The sequence below is a fragment of the Podarcis muralis genome, chromosome 2, assembly GCF_964188315.1.
Source record: "Podarcis muralis chromosome 2, rPodMur119.hap1.1, whole genome shotgun sequence".
Taxonomy (NCBI): Eukaryota; Metazoa; Chordata; class Lepidosauria; order Squamata; family Lacertidae; genus Podarcis; species Podarcis muralis.
In genome coordinates, this window is record NC_135656.1 from 61669548 (window position 1) to 61687026 (window position 17479).

Below are 17479 nucleotides of genomic sequence, written 5' to 3' on the forward strand. Positions count from 1 at the left end.
GAGAGAGAGAGAGAGAGAAGGAAAGAGATTTGATGCTAGTCTTCTAAACTTAATCACATTCAACTGTCAAAGTTGGGCTGCTAGACAAAAAGGCTCCCCATCTCCACTGTATCTAAATGTTTACTCAGCAGCTCACCAAAGAAATAACTCCTTTCACATAGCTGGCTTTTGCAGCTGGATTCTGAGCTATGATTACAAATGAGAACTTACATGCTGGACATTCTCCTGAAGAAGGTTCCCCAGGATCTCCACCAAGTCCGAGAATGTTGGTCTTTCCTTGGGATCACCATACCAACAGCTTAGCATTATACGGTAACTGCAGAGAAAAACAGAACAAGCCTTTGCATAAAGCTGATCAATCTCTTCATCCTATAACTGTCAATCAAATACAAAGCTAGAATTTGGAAACTGCTGCAAAGGGAAAGCCTCTCCTTAAGGAGCGTCTCCACCCCCATCGTTCTGCCAGGATGCTGAGGTCCACTGCCGAGGGCCTTCTGGCGGTTCCCTCATTGCGAGAAGCAAAGCTACAGGGAACCAGGCAGAGGGCCTTCTCGGTAGTGGCGCCCGCCCTGTGGAGCACCCTCCCATCAGATGTCAAAACGATAAACAACTATCTGACGTTCAGAAGACATCTTAAGGCAGCCCTGTTTAGGGACTTTTTTAATGTATGATATTTTAGTGTTTTTTGGTTTCTATGGAAGCCGCCCAGAGTGGCTGGGGAAACCCAGCCAGATGGGCGGGGTACAAATAATAAATTATTATTATTATTATTATTGTTGTTGTTGTTGTTGTTGTTGTAGTTGTAAATGCTGGACTTGAGCACCAGCAGTGTTACTACAGAAGCAAATGAAACAGTTTAAATGGTTATATCATGTTGAGCCTTCAGCACACTAGCCAAAGCAGAGGAAGAAAATAGGCTTCAGATCTTGGGAACCTCTATGGATCTATATTTTGTTGACTACAGTATTATTATTTTTTGCTGCTGGCCATGTTTTCAAGTGCTCTGACTCACATTTCTGCGGTGGCATATTCTGGAGCTCTCATCCTGGTGCCATCTTTCAGTCTCTGGCAAAATTCTTCATTGATCTGGACTCCAGGGTATGGGGAGGCACCTGAAGAAGATAATCCACAGTTTGTCAGGCAGGGGCATGAAGGAAAGACGAAAGAGAACTTGCATCTGCAAAAATGCCCCATCTGTACTTTTACACTGTGAGAGAACTCACAGAGATATCCCTATTTTTCTTATATTGTGTGAGTGCTCCTCTGTCTCACCTGTTATTTTACACTCACTTTAAGGAATCTGAAGTAGCCTACTTAGACAGGGCCAAAGCTACAAGTACTGGAATCAAAATGTTGCTCAAGAACTAGTCAATATTGGTTTAGGCCTTTATCTATGCACAAAAAGGAAAGGCTAACTTTCTGTAAAGAAATTCTATAGAATTGAAACCTAGTTGATAAATTTGAGACAGGAGGTTTCTGGGATATGCATTCGGGGTGCTAAGATCCAAAAGTAGGCTTTGTAATGCATGAAGCAGGTGTGCTACAGGTTACATGTAGCAAAGTGTTGCATCTACCTGCTCAACGGGACTTCCTCTCTTTTCCCTCTCTCCACCTCCCCCCAAGCTCCCTCCCAATTTCCTCTGGATGGTTAGAGGTTCATGCGGAGAGAAAGAGTCCTATTGCTTAGGTGGAAATCCTTGCACAAGCATGACAACCCAAAAAAATTAGCAGAATAGATGCAACTGGAGTGGTAAGGTAGGTAAAATAAGGAGACTTAGGGGGCCCTTCCAGCAACCTACCTTCAAAGTCACATGCTTGTAAAAGTATGGGTGGCCCAGGGGAGAGTTCAACTATTCATCAGTGCTCACCTAATGAGAAGATCTCCCATAGGAGGACTCCAAATGACCAGACATCACTCTGGGTGGTGTAGACTTTGTCAAAGATGCTTTCTGGAGCCATCCACTTTAGTGGGAGACGAGCCTATGGAAGAGAATTAAATGTGAATGGCTATTACAGCTCAGAAAAAGGTTAATAGCAACTAAATAAGAAAACCCACAGAAAAATCTCTGAACATCCTATAGTGGCTCATGCAGACAGGCACCAAATTAAGTGAATATCTATTTAGGTGCAGATTAGGAAGATGTAGTCTGATATTGTCCTAGATCAGAGGTGGTTAATCTGTGGCCATCCAGATGTTGCTGGCCATCAGCCCCAGGCCAATAGTCAGGAATCATGGGAGTTGCAATCCTTAGATGCTTGGGCTTCATTCACTCACTAACTCAATGAGGTTATGAATACTTCCACAACAGATAGAAACACACACATTTCAAAATACTGTATACAAAGTGTAGCAATAAATAATTGTGAGCAAAAGCAGTTATAGGGACCTAGGCTTTAATTCAGTTGGGGATGCACAGCTAAGCAGAAAACATATGAACATCTTTCAGGTGAGGGAAGCATGACGTTTATTGCAGATGACAGGTGAAATCAAGTAGCCCTACACTACAGATGGCAAGGCTAAGTGCTACCCTTTATACTGTCTGTCTCTTACACGGAACAAAATGCATATTTTGTGCCAAGGAAGTGCATTAGACAAAGCCTCTTAACCATTTTATTTCTCTACTCCATTCCTCTTCGTATCAACTATAAGAACAGACGATAAACATCCTCTCTGTATTTCAGTGAGAACTGGTCATAAGCAAACATATACTGAAGGCACTGACTGACTATAAACTTTTAAAGCCGATTCCAGTTCCCCATATCCATGACCCACAACTCACGCTGCCCTTCCTGACATAGTCAGGATCCTTATAGATGTCCCGAGCCAGACCAAAGTCACAGATCTTCACCACATTGTTTTCTGATAGCAAGATGTTGCGCGCTGCCAAGTCTCTATGGATGCACTAAAGGAAAAGGAAAAGGAAAAAAGGGGAGACATCATCAGAAATATAGATTCCAGTGTGGAAATGATGGGGTATCAGAAACTATGAACAAGTATAGAAGTTTCATTCAGGCCTTTTCTCTCAAAGTAAGTCAAAAGCAGATCATTGATCCTATGAAGATATTCTAGTAATCCCTGTGTTCAGGACAAGTAATAGCTCCTTTGGGGAGTGCTTACAAGCCACCCAATGTGAGCAGGCAGGGCTTGAAAGCAACAGCCCTCTGGAATACAATGGCAGCGTGGATCAATTTTCCAGTCAGCCATGCCCTTATCCAGGATACTCCATTCCACCCCCTTCATTTTCTGTTCCTCTACCCCAACAATCTGTCTGCATCCTGTTGTCTCCACTGACCATGCTCAGTCTTCATTGGACTGTTTTGGGATCCACCCCTCCCTTTATGGATTTTTTCAAACGATTTTTTTGTACTTCTGCAAACCTTGTGACTGTCCAAGCATGCCACTACCTCCCCCTTGTTTGTGGATGGTGCAGTTTTTACTGCACACTCAGAGAGCAAGATCACAATTAGCATACAGGGTAAAGGTAAAGGGCCACTGACCATTAGGTCCAGTCGTCACTGACTCTGGGGTTGCGGCGCTCATCTCGCTTTATTGGCCGAGGGAACCGGCGTACAGCTTCCGGGTCATGTGGCCATCATAACTAAGCAGCTTCTGGCGAACCAGAACAGCGCACGGAAATGCCGTTTACCTTCCCGCCGGAGTGGTACCTATTTATCTACTTGCACTTTGATGTGCTTTTGAATTGCTAGGTGGGCAGGAGCTGGGACCAAACAATGGGAGCTCACCCCATCATGGGGATTCAAACCGCTGACCTTCTGATTGGCAAGTCCTAGGCTCTGTGGTTTAACCCACAGCGCCACCCGCGTCTCTTAGCATACGGGGTACTGTCTCTCAAATTGGATGTACTAAATATCATCCACCATGGCTTTAAAAACATGGTTAGATTGCTCCTTCTTGAATGTGTATAAAGTGTGTACATGGCCATCAGCACACCTTGTGGCAGCACAAATTATGCAGTTTGTGAAGTGGTACCGTCTTTTACTTGTCCTGAATCTACTGTCAGTCCACTTCACTGGATGACTCAAAGTTCTAGTACAAGAGAAAGAGAAATGCTTCTCTCTGCCCATTTTCTTCACACCACACATTGTTTTATAAATCTCTTATTATATCCCCTCTGTTAAGATAGTAGACAAAAAAATAATAATGCGGGGCGGGGGGGGGGGGGGGAGTCAGGATAGGTATGTGGAGTGCTTACCTTTCTGGAAGCTAAAAACTCCATACCACGTGCCACCTGGAAACTGTAGCAGATCAGATCTTCCATTGTCAGAGGGCTCTGCCACAAATCATCCACTGTACAAATGTGCAAGAAAGGAAGTTACATTCTCAAGGTTTGTGGCAGTCAAAAAGACAACTATCTCCAGGTCAGCCAGCTTTTGCCTAAAGTGATTTTCTTCAGAGTGTCCTAGAGAAATCTTAGACTTGCTGGCTAAGTAGGGACAGATAACTGGGAACAGTGATGACAATCAAAGACAAAGCTATGCATGGTTAAGTTCAAGCTTAACAGAACTTAAGCCTAATATTAAAAATGATTATCATTAACCATTTGTGTTGCTGAAAGCACAGCCTGACTTTATACAATTGATGAGGACTCTGCACTAGGGACATTGTCTCCGCATAAATGGAAAGGTGGTACTGAAACCTACAGAGATATTCATTATGAGAGACACTTCAAGCAGATGTGAGGCCTATAGCTGAGAATAAAGACAGGGCTTAGTATCTTCCTGACCAAACTGCGGGAGGCAGTGGAAGACAGGAGTGCCTGGCGTGCTCTGGTCCATGGGGTCACGAAGAGTCGGACACGACTAAACGACTAAACAACAACAAAAACATCTTCCTGATGAAGAAAACTGTATTTCAGTGCCAGACAGATAGGAAAACTGCCTGCCTCCAGGAAAATCATTTTACTTGGCTGAGGTACTGCCTGATTAAGACATTGCAGATTGCTGACCTTTGTAGATTTATAAACTTGCCATTTGACTAGGGGCTAATCATCTTTAGGTAGTTCTGTAGATTATTGTGGAAAGTTATATATATTCATGGGGTAAGAACAGTGGTTTACTGCAGTGTTTCCCAACCTTTTTTGGGCAAAGGCACACTTGTTTGATGAAAAAAATATCGAGGCACACCACCATTACAGCCCCGTGATGTCAGCGCGCAGCGTCACGCCGGGAGGGACGCACGAAAGTGTAACTTTCAATTTTTTTCCCTCCCCCTTGCCGGGGAACCTCCAAGCTTTGGGGGTGGGGGGGGGAGGAGGCAGCAAAGCGAGGGACTGAGGGACCCTAACCCTAACCCTAACCCTCACCGATCACCCAGGAAAGCATGCGAACGAGGAGCCCCCGTGTCCTGCTCCCGGCAGCGGACGGCACAAAGCGAGGAGGCCTGGACAAGGCAGCACGCTCCCCGCTCTCGCTGCATCGGGGCTTTTCTCCTCCAGGCCGCTTTCGAAGTCCCCTTCTCCGCTCCCAAGAGCCGGAGCCGCTGCTTCCAGGCCCTGTCCGAGCCCCGACTTGTGGCCTCACTTCGAGGAGCGCCTGTTGCTGGGGACGGGGCTGCATCCCCCTCAGCCGCCGCCTCGCTTCCTTCCAGGAGACCCGACGGCTCCCCCTCTCCCGCTCGCCCTCCTGCGCCCGCAGCAGACCGAGACCTCCCCGCCCCCGCCCGGCTCGGCCCTACCTGGGCGCCTCCAAGCCCGGCCGGCTCCGCGTCACGCTCCACGCCGGGCAGCTGCAGCAGGGGCTGCGCGGGGGCGCGCGGCAGCCCGGCTGAGCGCGCCCCGGAGCCGCCGCGCCGTCGCTCGCGAGTCCCTCCGAGAGCCCGCAGGACTGACTCCAGAGTCGCGAGGCGGCGCGTCGCCCAGGGAAGGGGCGGCTTCCCACAAGCACGACGACCGAAAAGAGCCCAGCAGAGCGCGCGCCCAGGAGGACTTGGGGGGGGTCTGTAGGGCATCAGTGGCCCCCAGAATTCTGCCCGCCCCTCGCCCCATTTGATCCAGATTTACCCTCTGGGGAGAGCGAGCCCCGGCCCAGCAGGGGGCGCCCTCGCTCCGTCCTCCGGGAAGCAAACGCCCTCGCCCGCCTCCCTCCAGGCAACATCTCGCGGCACACCAGGCAACATCTCGCGGCACACTACTGTGCCGCGGAACACCGGTTGGGAAACACTGGTTTACTGTACTAGGAAAGCCTAGGAATCATTCTCTTTAGAAGGGATTCCTTTGCTCCTACAAAATCTTTGGGAGACTAACAGAGAAACAGGAAAGGTCTGAGAATTGGATCTATATTTACTAATCAACATTAAGCACATGCATTTTGTATGACTGTGATTGAATTTGTTGCTGTCCTCATGCAGTACTTAGAACAATTACTATTTATGTTTGTGCAGTTGTAAAGCTGTATAAACCTCTTTAATTTTTACAAATATTGTTGGTATTCAATGTTTTTAATGCCTTCAAAATTTCTATACAAGGCACACATTTAAGTTGCACATGATATATGGTCATCTGACTGCCTGGTGAAGGGAGCATAAGGCCTCCAAGGGAAGGTCCAGGGCCCTCCATGACTTTGCTCCATACTCTCTAACCTAGATTTTTATGGTCAAGGAACAGAGTGGAATCTTACCCTTTGCACCTCTCAATAAACTCAGTGTAGGCTGCTGTGCAGGCTGTACTCCTCTGCACTTGTTACACAGACTAGGGTCGCTAAGGACCAATGCCCCCAGCTTCCTCTTCAGTGCATTCTTTTTGGTCCCTCAAGTTCTTCCCACCTTGCATGTGAGCTGTGATGAATACCCATAAAGTCTGGCTCCCTCCCTTTCCATCTGCTTCCAGGTCTCTAAAAGGGAACATTATCCACTCTGCCACTGGCCCAACCCTCACGTGTGCTTAAAGAAATCCTGCACAGTTTCTTTCAAGTTCCCTAAATTCCTTGCTCCCCTCCGCCCATGAAGATTCAGTGAGTTCTTTACCTTCTTGTATGAGTGGTGGCGGCGGTGCTGCCTGGCTCTTGTTCATCAGAAGTCTATTAAGAATTGCACTGTCAGTGGTACCAGACCGACTCCTTCTGTCTGCTCTGACAGCTTCCACGATAGAGCGAACTTGGACGCGTAGTCGGGGAGATTTTTCCTAGGAAGCACACCCCATCACAAGGATTACCATGAGGCAGACTGTGGGCTTATCCACACCTCCCCTTGTCCCACTGCTTTCCCCTAGGGAAAACCGCTTTTTAGTGCTCAATCTGAGCAAACAGCGATTTGGGTTTCCCTCAGATTGCCATTTGTTCCGATCTATCGCTAAACACTGGGTTTTCCTTTGGAAAGGAGCGGGACCAGGGGAAAACTGCTTGAATCTGTACTTTTTAGGCATGGCACAAGTGGAAGTGTGGAAAAGTCTTCATGCTTATGCTGCAGTGATTCAATCTCAACTCAGGTTAAGCAGCCCAGAAGCTCTATCCTCCACTTAGGAGCGACTGACTAGAAGCGGAGAAGCAGACCCAGGTGTCAGAAGGCTCATTTGTTACTGAGCTGTAAAGTATTATGGTGAACATCAGGAGAGCCCTGAACAAATGTCCATCTATTCCAGCAGCCTACCAGATGCCCCTGGGAAGGCTGCAAAAACAGGGCATGTGAGCAGCATCCCTCTACGACTGCTGTTCTCCTGCAACTGACATTTGGAGGTATGCTGCCTATGGGCCTCCTGGCAGGGGAAAGTGTGAAGCAGAAAGAGCAGAGCAGGTGAAGGAGGATGCTGGATCCTGGTTTGTCCAGTCGCTCTTAACACCACAAGCCCCTCATCTCCTTTCTCCAGCGCAGGCCCCTAGACTGAATGTGGGCCTAGCGAGGAAAAACATGGTTGGGAGACACAGTAAAGGAGGCAAAACCTGTGGGTAAGGGCAGGGGAAGCAGCAGCAGTTTCCAGCTCCTCCTCCTCTACTCTAGATTGTTTCTGCCACTTTACAGTTGTACATCAGAACTATGTCCAAACATCACATCTAGCTGGCACCTCAGCCTTTTTATTTACACACCAAGCCATAGTGTTCAGAGGGACTGAAACATGCTTAAGCAAGTGATTTTTCTTCAATGATATGATGATGATGATGTTCATCCTATCCTATGAAAACAGAGTTAGAATTATTGCCAAGATAATGTCAGTCACATACCCTATAAGGACTGAATCCTTCCCGTTTGGTCCGCAGATAATTGGAGAGGTTTCCATATTTACAGAATTCAACAATAACCATGAGGGGACCTGCAGTAGAGAAGTCAAGAAGAAAGTGTGTTTCTTTCAGGCAGGCTTATGCATAAGAAATTTGGATTGCTTTGTCTTTCACACCATACTATCCACATGGTATATACCCTGTGCTTCTAGCTGCATTTCGCTCTAGACAAGCTTATGAAGGCCACAGGGAGTGGTGGGTGGGGCCAGGAGCAAAAGTGGGTGGAGCAACAAATGATAATTTATTGACACATGCCCCATCAGGGTGAGCAAGAAGCATGATCAGAATTCAAATATACATTATAGCCTGGTAAAAGCATTCAAGGAGGAAGCAGAGCAGGGGCAGTGTGGCGTCAGGAGTGTCTCAAGGGACAGACAGAGAGGCCTGGAGGCCCATATTTGACCTCTGTGCTTGAGGTTCGCTATCCTGCTGTACAGGGACAATGTGGGATGGCTCTCGTACCATTTTTCTTTTACATGCAAGGTGAACAAGACAGTGGCAGCAGTTGTGGCCTGGTGCGGAACTAGGGAGACCAAGCGTGGGAGGTCATCACCCCACACATCTAGCTGATGTCAGCAAGGCATAAAAGTCGACTGCATTACTATCCAGCAGCACAGTCTGGAAAGGATATCCCACCCACCCTCTCTGTATTTTGTGTCTTTGCACAATGGGAAAAGGGCAGCACATGTACAGGACCCTGCTGTTGAATTTCTCAGTCATCGTATTCATGAGCAGGAAGGAATTTGCCTGCAGATGTATCGGGCCAGTTTGGGTTTTTTTGCCTTCCTCATAGCAATTGTCACTTTTGTGAAAAAAGGCATTGGGTTGGCTCCTTAGTCAAAAGCTTGGGCTGGGTAGGTGTTCCACCCCCCCCCCCAATACCAGGCTAAACTCAAGGTAACCTGGTAAAGGGGGTAGGGTTCTGTCCGAAAGCCTGGACCACAGAACATCCTGAATTGCATCCTGGTGGGATTTCCTTGTTAGATTTGCATCAGTGGAGGCTATCCTCTCACCTTGTACGACTCTGATGGCGATATCAGTCGGCAGTTGGGTTAGCTGATTCAGGATCCATGCCCAATGCCTGTGCCAATAGAGTTGTGGCTATTTCTATCCCAAGCTGGTGCCATGTCTTTCTAACCACATTCACACTGTTAATCCCCTCCTCCCCGGCTTTGGCTGCAATATTTACCGTTAGGTTTGGTGCAGGCACCCAGCAGGTTAACCACATTCAAATGGTTTCCAATATGGATGAGGATCTTCAGCTCTGACATAAGCGCTTTGTGTTCACTTGCAGTAGCTCCCTCTGAAAACAATGTTAAATTTATCCCTTAATTGCCACTTCTAGCATTCTAGATAGCACATATCTGTCACCCAAAACCATTCCTGAGATAGATAGATGATAGATAGATAGATAGATAGATGATAGATAGATAGATAGATAGATAGATGATAGATGATAGATGATAGATGATAGATAGATAGATAGATAGATAGATGATAGATAGATAGATAGATGATAGATAGATAGATAGATGATAGATAGATAGATGATAGATAGATAAATAGATAGATGATAGATAGATGATAGATTAGATGATAGATCGATAGATAGATAGATGATAGATAGATGATAGATAGATATAGCTTGCTTTAAGAAATTGTTTGCAAATGTTACTTTGCAAAGCTTGATATGATTCATCCAAAACAAAATATTAATTTCTTCATTCAGCATCCCATCTTCTAAGAGAGAGGAGAGGAAAGCGTAGTCTTTGCATGGACAACTTCTCTTGACAGTAAGTTCTTTTTTGTTTGTTGACACCAGTGCAGCAGAGGCTTTGTTATTCAAACATCTGCCTCTTTCAGCTCAGTACATTGGGAGTAAATGTACTCACACTAAACTCAATGGGACTTGCTTCTAAGAAAACATGTATAGGCTTGAACTTTAAGAATGCAGCCACCATCATACATTCACTGGGCCTGTACGGCAGTGACAGTACATTAAAATGTGTCATGCTCTGCTAGTATATAAGTGAAACTTAAGAAAGCTTGAGAAAAGTAATTATAAATATGGGATGGAATTCAGTGTAGTCCTAAGTTCTACTCATGCAGCCAGACTTCCCACCCCCCACCCCCATGTCCCCTAAGACAAGTTTGGATGTCCACAAGCCCTGGAGATGGAACAGGAACATTGGGTGACCTTTGCAGAAATCCCTACCTGAATTGCTCTTGGCCATTTGAAATTATGACTACAAACATTTATGGAAAGCTCCAATTTCAAGGGGTTTGGATTCTTTTTGGTTCTGATTGTAACAGATGGAACCACAGCTTAATGGCTGACTGCAACACTGTGGTTAATTCTGACAAACAGCGCAAGGTATACCCAGAGGTTTCCCTGAACAGCTGCTATATGAAGGTTCCTACCTGGAGAATCTGAGCAATGCTATTCTTGTCTACTGAGATAACTATTCTATTGTTGTTCCATTAGAGTATGTCACTTACATCTGTTTCCTCCTTGTTATCATCTACATTATCTCAGCTGATCTTTTTCTCTCCTGTAATTAATCTTTGGGCACTGTAACATTTTGTTCTGAGACTCATTGGCCCACTGGGAGAACAGAGATGACAATTTACCTAGTGGTAACTTACCATAGTATTGAGTACCCATCTGATAATCCAATAACAAAATGGTTTTTACCAATATAAACAGCTGGCTCACCAACTGGTTCCATGCATGCTATAGTAAGTTATCACTTGGGTCATCTATATTAACGGGTTATGGAGAATCCTCTCTGCCCTCATTTTATTGGATCTGATGTTGATCTGACTTTTAGAGTCTCTGTAGGTCAGCTCTGTTTGAAGAAGGCCACCTTCCCCTTACTCCCTGCCCAGCTGTATTGGGAGGAATGGGACACTGTTTAGCAGTTACTGACTGACAAACAGTCAAAGGCTAAGAAACTGAAGATTCAGAAAAGGCTATAGGTAATTACTTCTACGGAGGAAGATCAGCTTAGTGGATCCTGCTGGCAGAAGAACATATTGGGGGTTAGGGTTGGGAGATGATGAGGAATCATGGGGAAATGGACTTCCAGAAAGAAAATATTAACTAAGTGAATGTTTCTAGACAGACAAGTAATACTTTGATGTCACTGATCACGCCTACCTTTGAGCATTTTTACTGCCACTGTCTCACAGCTGTTACTCTTATTAATTCCAAATGCAGAGGCTTCCATCACTTTCCCAAAGGCTCCATGGCCCAGGACTTTACCTGAAAAAAGAAAGTTTTTGGGGGGAGAAGAGAGACAACGTTTTAAAAAAAAATAATGGCCAGGGTGCAGTTAGATGAACTCATTTCATGTAATGACTGTAACAGTCATTGAATGGGATCAAAACAAAACAGGAAACTGGGACAAAAAAGAAGAAAAGGTGTGAAAAAATGAAGAGGAAAGAATGGCATTTTCACCATCTCCAGGTGGCTGTATTTTTAGAGAGAGGGGAGGAAGTGAGACAGACGCAGAGTCAACAAAGCAGAGGAAGGAAACAGATAGCTGAAAATGAGGTGTCGTTTTTGTTGCTGTTGACCAGAGCGCATGGGAAAGGTGAGGCTATACTGCATAGGTATGAGAACTTCCTAATCGTTCCATCAATGCCTGCATTTCTGGCAGCCCTACAGAGGCTGGGTGCATGGGCTGTTCTAGAATGTGCTGCGTTCTGAGACTGAATAGACAATGGCTTCTTTAGTTATTTTGTGGTGCAAACCAACTTTCATAAATGGCAATTGGATTTGCAATGGCAAGCTGGAAAGGAGGGGGGGGGGAGAGAACTAAACATATTCTTCACTTAGCAGCAAACAACATGCTGAACCTTACTGAGTCGAAGTCGCTCCCGAGGGAATTCCCATTTGCTGGAATCGTAGGGCAGGTATTCACATTGCTCATCCAAGGGAACTTCACCTGGGTCCATGATAATAGAAAGGTAGCCCGTCTTGATATCTGCATGAGCAGGCTGCGGGGAGGGAGAGATGCTGGTAAATCTGTTGTTTTGCAACGGGCCCCTATTACTGTGCAATTTTCCTCATGTCTTGAACCTATACATTGGGCTTTGCTTGACAAAGCAAAAGGGGGAAGTAGATGGTCTAACATTTCAACATCCATGTCTCAGTCCCCCCATCCCAGTTGAAAGAAAACTGTTACTATTAGCTCAGGATATATTGCAATTTTATCCATTTCCCTCTAAATCATTTCCTTCACAAGAAATTGTACACAACAAGGGTTCATCCTTCAGCTAAACTAACCAGACTGTTGAAACAAAGGAAACTAACTCTACAATTCTATGATTATATGGGTCTGCAGTTATTTTAAAAAGGAGAGCCCTAATTTATTTTTTACATTTATATACCACCTTTCCTTGGTTACCCTCCCATGGCAATGCAATCTGTATTCAGCGGTGGTTACCAAGGTGATTTCTCATTCTGCTGGAAACCAGATACTTCTCTACCTTAGGTGAATGGGGCAAACTGCAAACATAAGGCAGTGGGAATGTAGAGAAGGGAGACAAAGCCATCCTATGGCAGGGACGGGGAACCTTTTTTATCCCAAGGGCCACATTCCCTTCTGGGCCACATGCTAGTAGTGGGTGGATTTTGACCTTTGTGTAATAGGCTAGTTTCTACATAAACTTGTACAGCTCTCTCTCTTGTCCGTTAAGGCTAGCAAAAGGCACTATTAGAGTTCAATGACACTTTCCAGCCAAGCAAAACCACTTGAAGCATGAAGACTGGCCAGTGAGGAGGTGTAGCCTGCGGAGAGGGCAAGATAGAGAGTCATTGAAGGCCACATTTGGGCCCCAGGCCTGAGGTTCTATGGGATCATCTCTTGCTCGCGATTCTGTTTGCTGTTCACCAAATCAGGCTCTGTTGGAAGGATCACAGGATACTTACTCGCTTGATGTTACAGAAGATGAGGATTAAGAGAATCCAAAAGAAGATGGCAATGACACCTGTCCCAATTAAGATCACAATCTCCACATTGGTCCTGTCATCCGACCCTACAGGTCAGAAAGAACCACATAAGAATTAGCAAGAGAATAAAGTTTAAAGCAGGCACATGACAAAACCAAGGGCATTTTCAAGAGACAGCAGAAGGAAACATTGTTGAGAATATTCTAGATTTCCTTCCAGTTGGGATAAATATAGGAGAATATGATTTCTTTTTAATAGTTTGGGTTAAGGAAGATGAATCTTGTACTGTTGTCTCGGCATGGCCTTTATTCTGATGGGATCCCTCTTTCTTTCTTTTGCTTTCTTTTCAAATAACATTTCCCTCTACAGGCTTAGGGGGTTGAAGTTAGTAATAGTACCTTCTACAGAGACACTGGCGGAGGAATTCACACAACCCTTGGCATTGCAGACACTGCACAGGTAAAGGCCAGCATCCTCTTCTCTCACCCTCTGGATACTCAGCCTCTGATTGGAATCTGCCAGGTCAATTCCTGAAACAGGCAGAAGGGGAAGGGCTTTCAGGTGTGAACTAGTGGTGTCTAGGGAGGGCTGGGATCCTCAGGCCTTTGGCCTAGTTCAAAGCGGAAGCCTGGACTAAAATTAGTGTATGGAAATAAAACTGGGACCAGTCCTTTTCACCACTGCTCGCCACATGCTGTTGTAATCAGCACTTGGTCACTTTCATATGCCTCATCCCCCAGCAATGAAGTAATATTTGTGAAAGAGTAGCCCCCAGATGCAGTACGTAGTTTTCACAAAATGCAGTGTGCCAGTACGGAGATATAAACAAATCACAGGTTGTGGCTTCATAATTCACAGTTCTGCAACTCTTTAATTTTTGCAGCTCTTATAATTCCCAATTTTCTTTTGGAATTTATTTTAGCCCACCTCATTATGGATAAAAGTCAGAAACTAGTTAGATAGCTCCTGAAGGCTATACAGATAGAAAAAGCTTGTGGAGGTTTTCAGTGGTCAAAGAGTATAACCTGACACACAATGGTAAAGTAACAAACCATAGAACAAATTGTTTTCTCCATGATCTTTATGGCATAAATCTTCTCTAAGAAAGATTTTAAAATTGATTGGTTTGCCACTGAAGGTCAGTAGAATGAAACTGGGGTCCAAATGCACCATTTACTTTGGTGAATGGGAACTGCCCATGTAGTCAAATATTTTCCTGTAGCTTTTAAGCACACAACTACAAGAAAGAAGATTCCACCTAAACATTAGGAAGAACTTCCTGACAGTAAGAGCTGTTCGACAGTGGAATTTGCTGCCAAGGAATGTGGTGGAGTCTCCTTCTTTGGAGGTCTTTAAGCAGAGGCTTGACAACCATATGTCAGGAGTGCTCTGATGGTGTTTCCTGCTTGGCAGGGGGTTGGACTCGATGGCCCTTGTGGTCTCTTCCAACTCTATGATTCTATAACTGATGAGGTAAGCTGTTTAATCTTATCCTACCCCATAGTTATCAGAATTTCAGTAGCAAAAACAGAAGTGACTGCTCAAGCATTGCCTGTGGTTCCTTTACATGCATGCAAGTAGTTCCTTGGGATTGCTGCCCATATTTCCCAAGGGATGGGCTGAAGGTACATGAGGCCACATGACGCTGAAGCTAAGCAGGTCTGGGTATGGTCAGTACCTGGATGGGTGACCACAAGGATTCCACATGTATGGTGCCTGGGGTTCCACAACAGAAGAAAGGTAGGATATAAATGTAATTCATATAAATGTAATTCAATTTAAGTTTAAAATGAAGATGCAAGTAATTATTTTGTGGGGAAGAGGAGGCTTAAATCAAACTGCAGGAATAACATCTGTGTTGCCTGCTTGTTCTTCGGAAGCATCTTCACAATCTTTACAGTAGCATAAACTTTTATAATTGCTCTGCTCCTGTGCATTAATTACAGCTAACTGATAATGCCTCTTGGTATAGGTTTGCAGATATATGTACACAGAGGAAGCAAAGCAAGAAGTATGGAAAGTCTTTATTAATTAATTACACCCTTGCTCTAGTAGGCTTGTGCAGGCACACATGAGTTGTTCTCCACTCTCATTTTATCATCAAAACAACCCTGTGAGGAAGGGTAAGATGAGAGAAAGCAACTGATCCAAAATCTTCCTAAGAGCTTGATAGCTGGGTGGGATTTCCTTGTACAAATCTAACACTCTGTTCACAACATCACATTGGCTACGCCAATGTACTTGTGTTGGTATGGCACCTGGAATGTTATTGAACTGGATGCACCAACACACCGTTGCCTGGGCATACAACCCAGCCTGAATTTGAATTTGAATATCCCAACCCAGAGCCTTGCAAGGCTCCACTAGGAAGCAGGAAAATTCATGTGCCACTCATTCCCTCCCCCATGAATATCTTCAACCAGCCATACCTGAGACCTCTTCTACAAGCTTCTCATCCTTATACCAGCTGATGTTTGGAATGTGTGTGCCGTCCACTTTACAGCGCATCTCTATGGAATCACTCACGTTCACCAAGATGTTTGACAGGTTCTGCTTCAACCTGGGGACCTCTAGAGCTAAAAGAGGGACGTTATGGTAAATGAAGGTGATCAACCAACAATTTGGCAGAACAGTAAAGAAGAAACACTCTATAGCAGGAGTGGGAAACATTTGGTCCTTCTGATATAGCTGGACTACAGCTGTGACAGGGGGCATTTTGTTAATCATGAAACAATACTTGAAATTTTAGTAAGAAGTTTAACAAGATTCCTGCTGTTGCCAGTATGAGACTCCTGGCGTGTTCAGGACCACTATGAACCTTATTATTGTAAAACTGGGTATTTTAAACCATGAGTCAGCCTCATAAAAATACAGAAATAATAAACCAGACATATGAATGGACATAATTTTATTTGGCATTGGAATTATTACTTTCGCCTAGTCTAAGTTTCTCCTTTTCTTGATGTTTCTCCAGCTATTAGGGCTAGCACCTACCCTTGTTATTTCTTTTGGTGCAAACTATGTTGTCTCAGGATTCTAACAAGAATATATGATCCAAAAAAGAAGTGCCTTCTGGATCAATCTGTGGCCCAAAGATTATATCTCAATCTAGGCTGCAGCCTAGGGGCTGCAATTCCCTATAGCCAGTGCTACCACTGCTTTGTCATGGCCAAACATTCTCTTTTCCAGACATCTTTCAGCATCATGAAGTCCTGCCAACTAACCTGATGAGTACTTTCCGAGTGGTCCTTACCATGCACAGAGATGTATCTTTTGTGGCAGTGCTTTTCGCTGTTCTCCCTGTTTTGCACTTCGCACACATAGTCCCCTTCGTCCTCTAGTGAGATACTTGGAATGGTGAGTGTCAAAGCAGCATAATTGGAGTTGGGTTTGAAATGCAGCTCTCCTTGCATCTTTGTCGCATAGTGGTGGACATTCTTGCAGTCCAGGACCAGCGGGTTGCCCTCTTCATCATGCAGTGTCGAAAGGTTGAGTCGGTACCACTGCAGGTTCTCATAGGTGTAATTGTCAGCATTGCAGCTTAGCCTCAGGTCTTGCCCCTCAATGGGCTCTTCTGAAGGCTGCGATTCAATTTCAAACCCATTTGGGATGGCTGCCAGGAAAACAAGACAAGGAAACAGATGTGTGAGGGAATTGCAAAAGCTGAAATACCAGTCTCAGGCTATGCTTATGGAATTCTATTCTATGTGCTCAAGGCTGTATGGTTAAGGAATGGGAGAAACCACTTACTTGGATGTGTTTATTTAAATGCATGCACAATGGTCGCTTCAAATATGCTGAATGAAAGGTTTGGCTTTGTCCACACACAGAGAAGAATGAAAAAAAGCCACCAATGAATAAAGCTACAATCCAAACACTGATAAGAGGAAATCACTACTATTATACTATGACTTAGTATAATATGATTTATAATTTACTATTATACTATGATTTACTATTATACTATGAGTGGCAAGGTCAGGGCTGTGTGTTGGCACACCAGCAGAGCCACTCTGGAGCTCCCAGCGGTGCAATCATGCAGCCCCAACCTTGCCACTGTGCTGCTCTACTCTGGTAAGTGAAAGTGACACCAGTGTCAGGAGGCTGACTCCATAGCACAGTCCACCGGGTGCTTCTGGGAGTTGTAGTCCCAAACTTGGGAGCTGTAGTCCCAAACTTGGTTGAAGAAATCTGTTAGAGACAAAAACCCAACTTTCTAAATATGTAATGAAATTGGGACACCACAGAGAGTCTATTCAGCGACAGGGCACTAGGGGGTGCTACTGCACCAGG

At 45.0% G+C, this 17479-nt stretch overlaps 1 protein-coding gene across 3 annotated transcripts in view; it reads right to left on the minus strand.

Annotated features, from left to right (window-relative positions):
* Nucleotides 1–17479, minus strand: part of FLT4 (fms related receptor tyrosine kinase 4) — a 94181-nt gene that overhangs the window by 11732 nt on the left and 64970 nt on the right. For 2 of the 3 annotated variants that reach the window (XM_028718256.2, XM_028718255.2), the window contains exons 13-26: nucleotides 16440–16799; nucleotides 15616–15762; nucleotides 13585–13716; nucleotides 13166–13272; nucleotides 12096–12231; nucleotides 11390–11494; nucleotides 9419–9532; nucleotides 8173–8261; nucleotides 6983–7139; nucleotides 4215–4309; nucleotides 2781–2903; nucleotides 1869–1980; nucleotides 1013–1112; nucleotides 211–316 (exon numbers count right to left, since the gene is read on the minus strand). In XM_028718256.2, the coding sequence (XP_028574089.2) occupies nucleotides 211–316; nucleotides 1013–1112; nucleotides 1869–1980; nucleotides 2781–2903; nucleotides 4215–4309; nucleotides 6983–7139; nucleotides 8173–8261; nucleotides 9419–9532; nucleotides 11390–11494; nucleotides 12096–12231; nucleotides 13166–13272; nucleotides 13585–13716; nucleotides 15616–15762; nucleotides 16440–16799 (1883 nt within the window). The remainder of the gene's footprint in view (nucleotides 1–210; nucleotides 317–1012; nucleotides 1113–1868; nucleotides 1981–2780; nucleotides 2904–4214; nucleotides 4310–6982; nucleotides 7140–8172; nucleotides 8262–9418; nucleotides 9533–11389; nucleotides 11495–12095; nucleotides 12232–13165; nucleotides 13273–13584; nucleotides 13717–15615; nucleotides 15763–16439; nucleotides 16800–17479) is intronic. The other variant, XM_077924608.1, reaches the window with a different exon arrangement.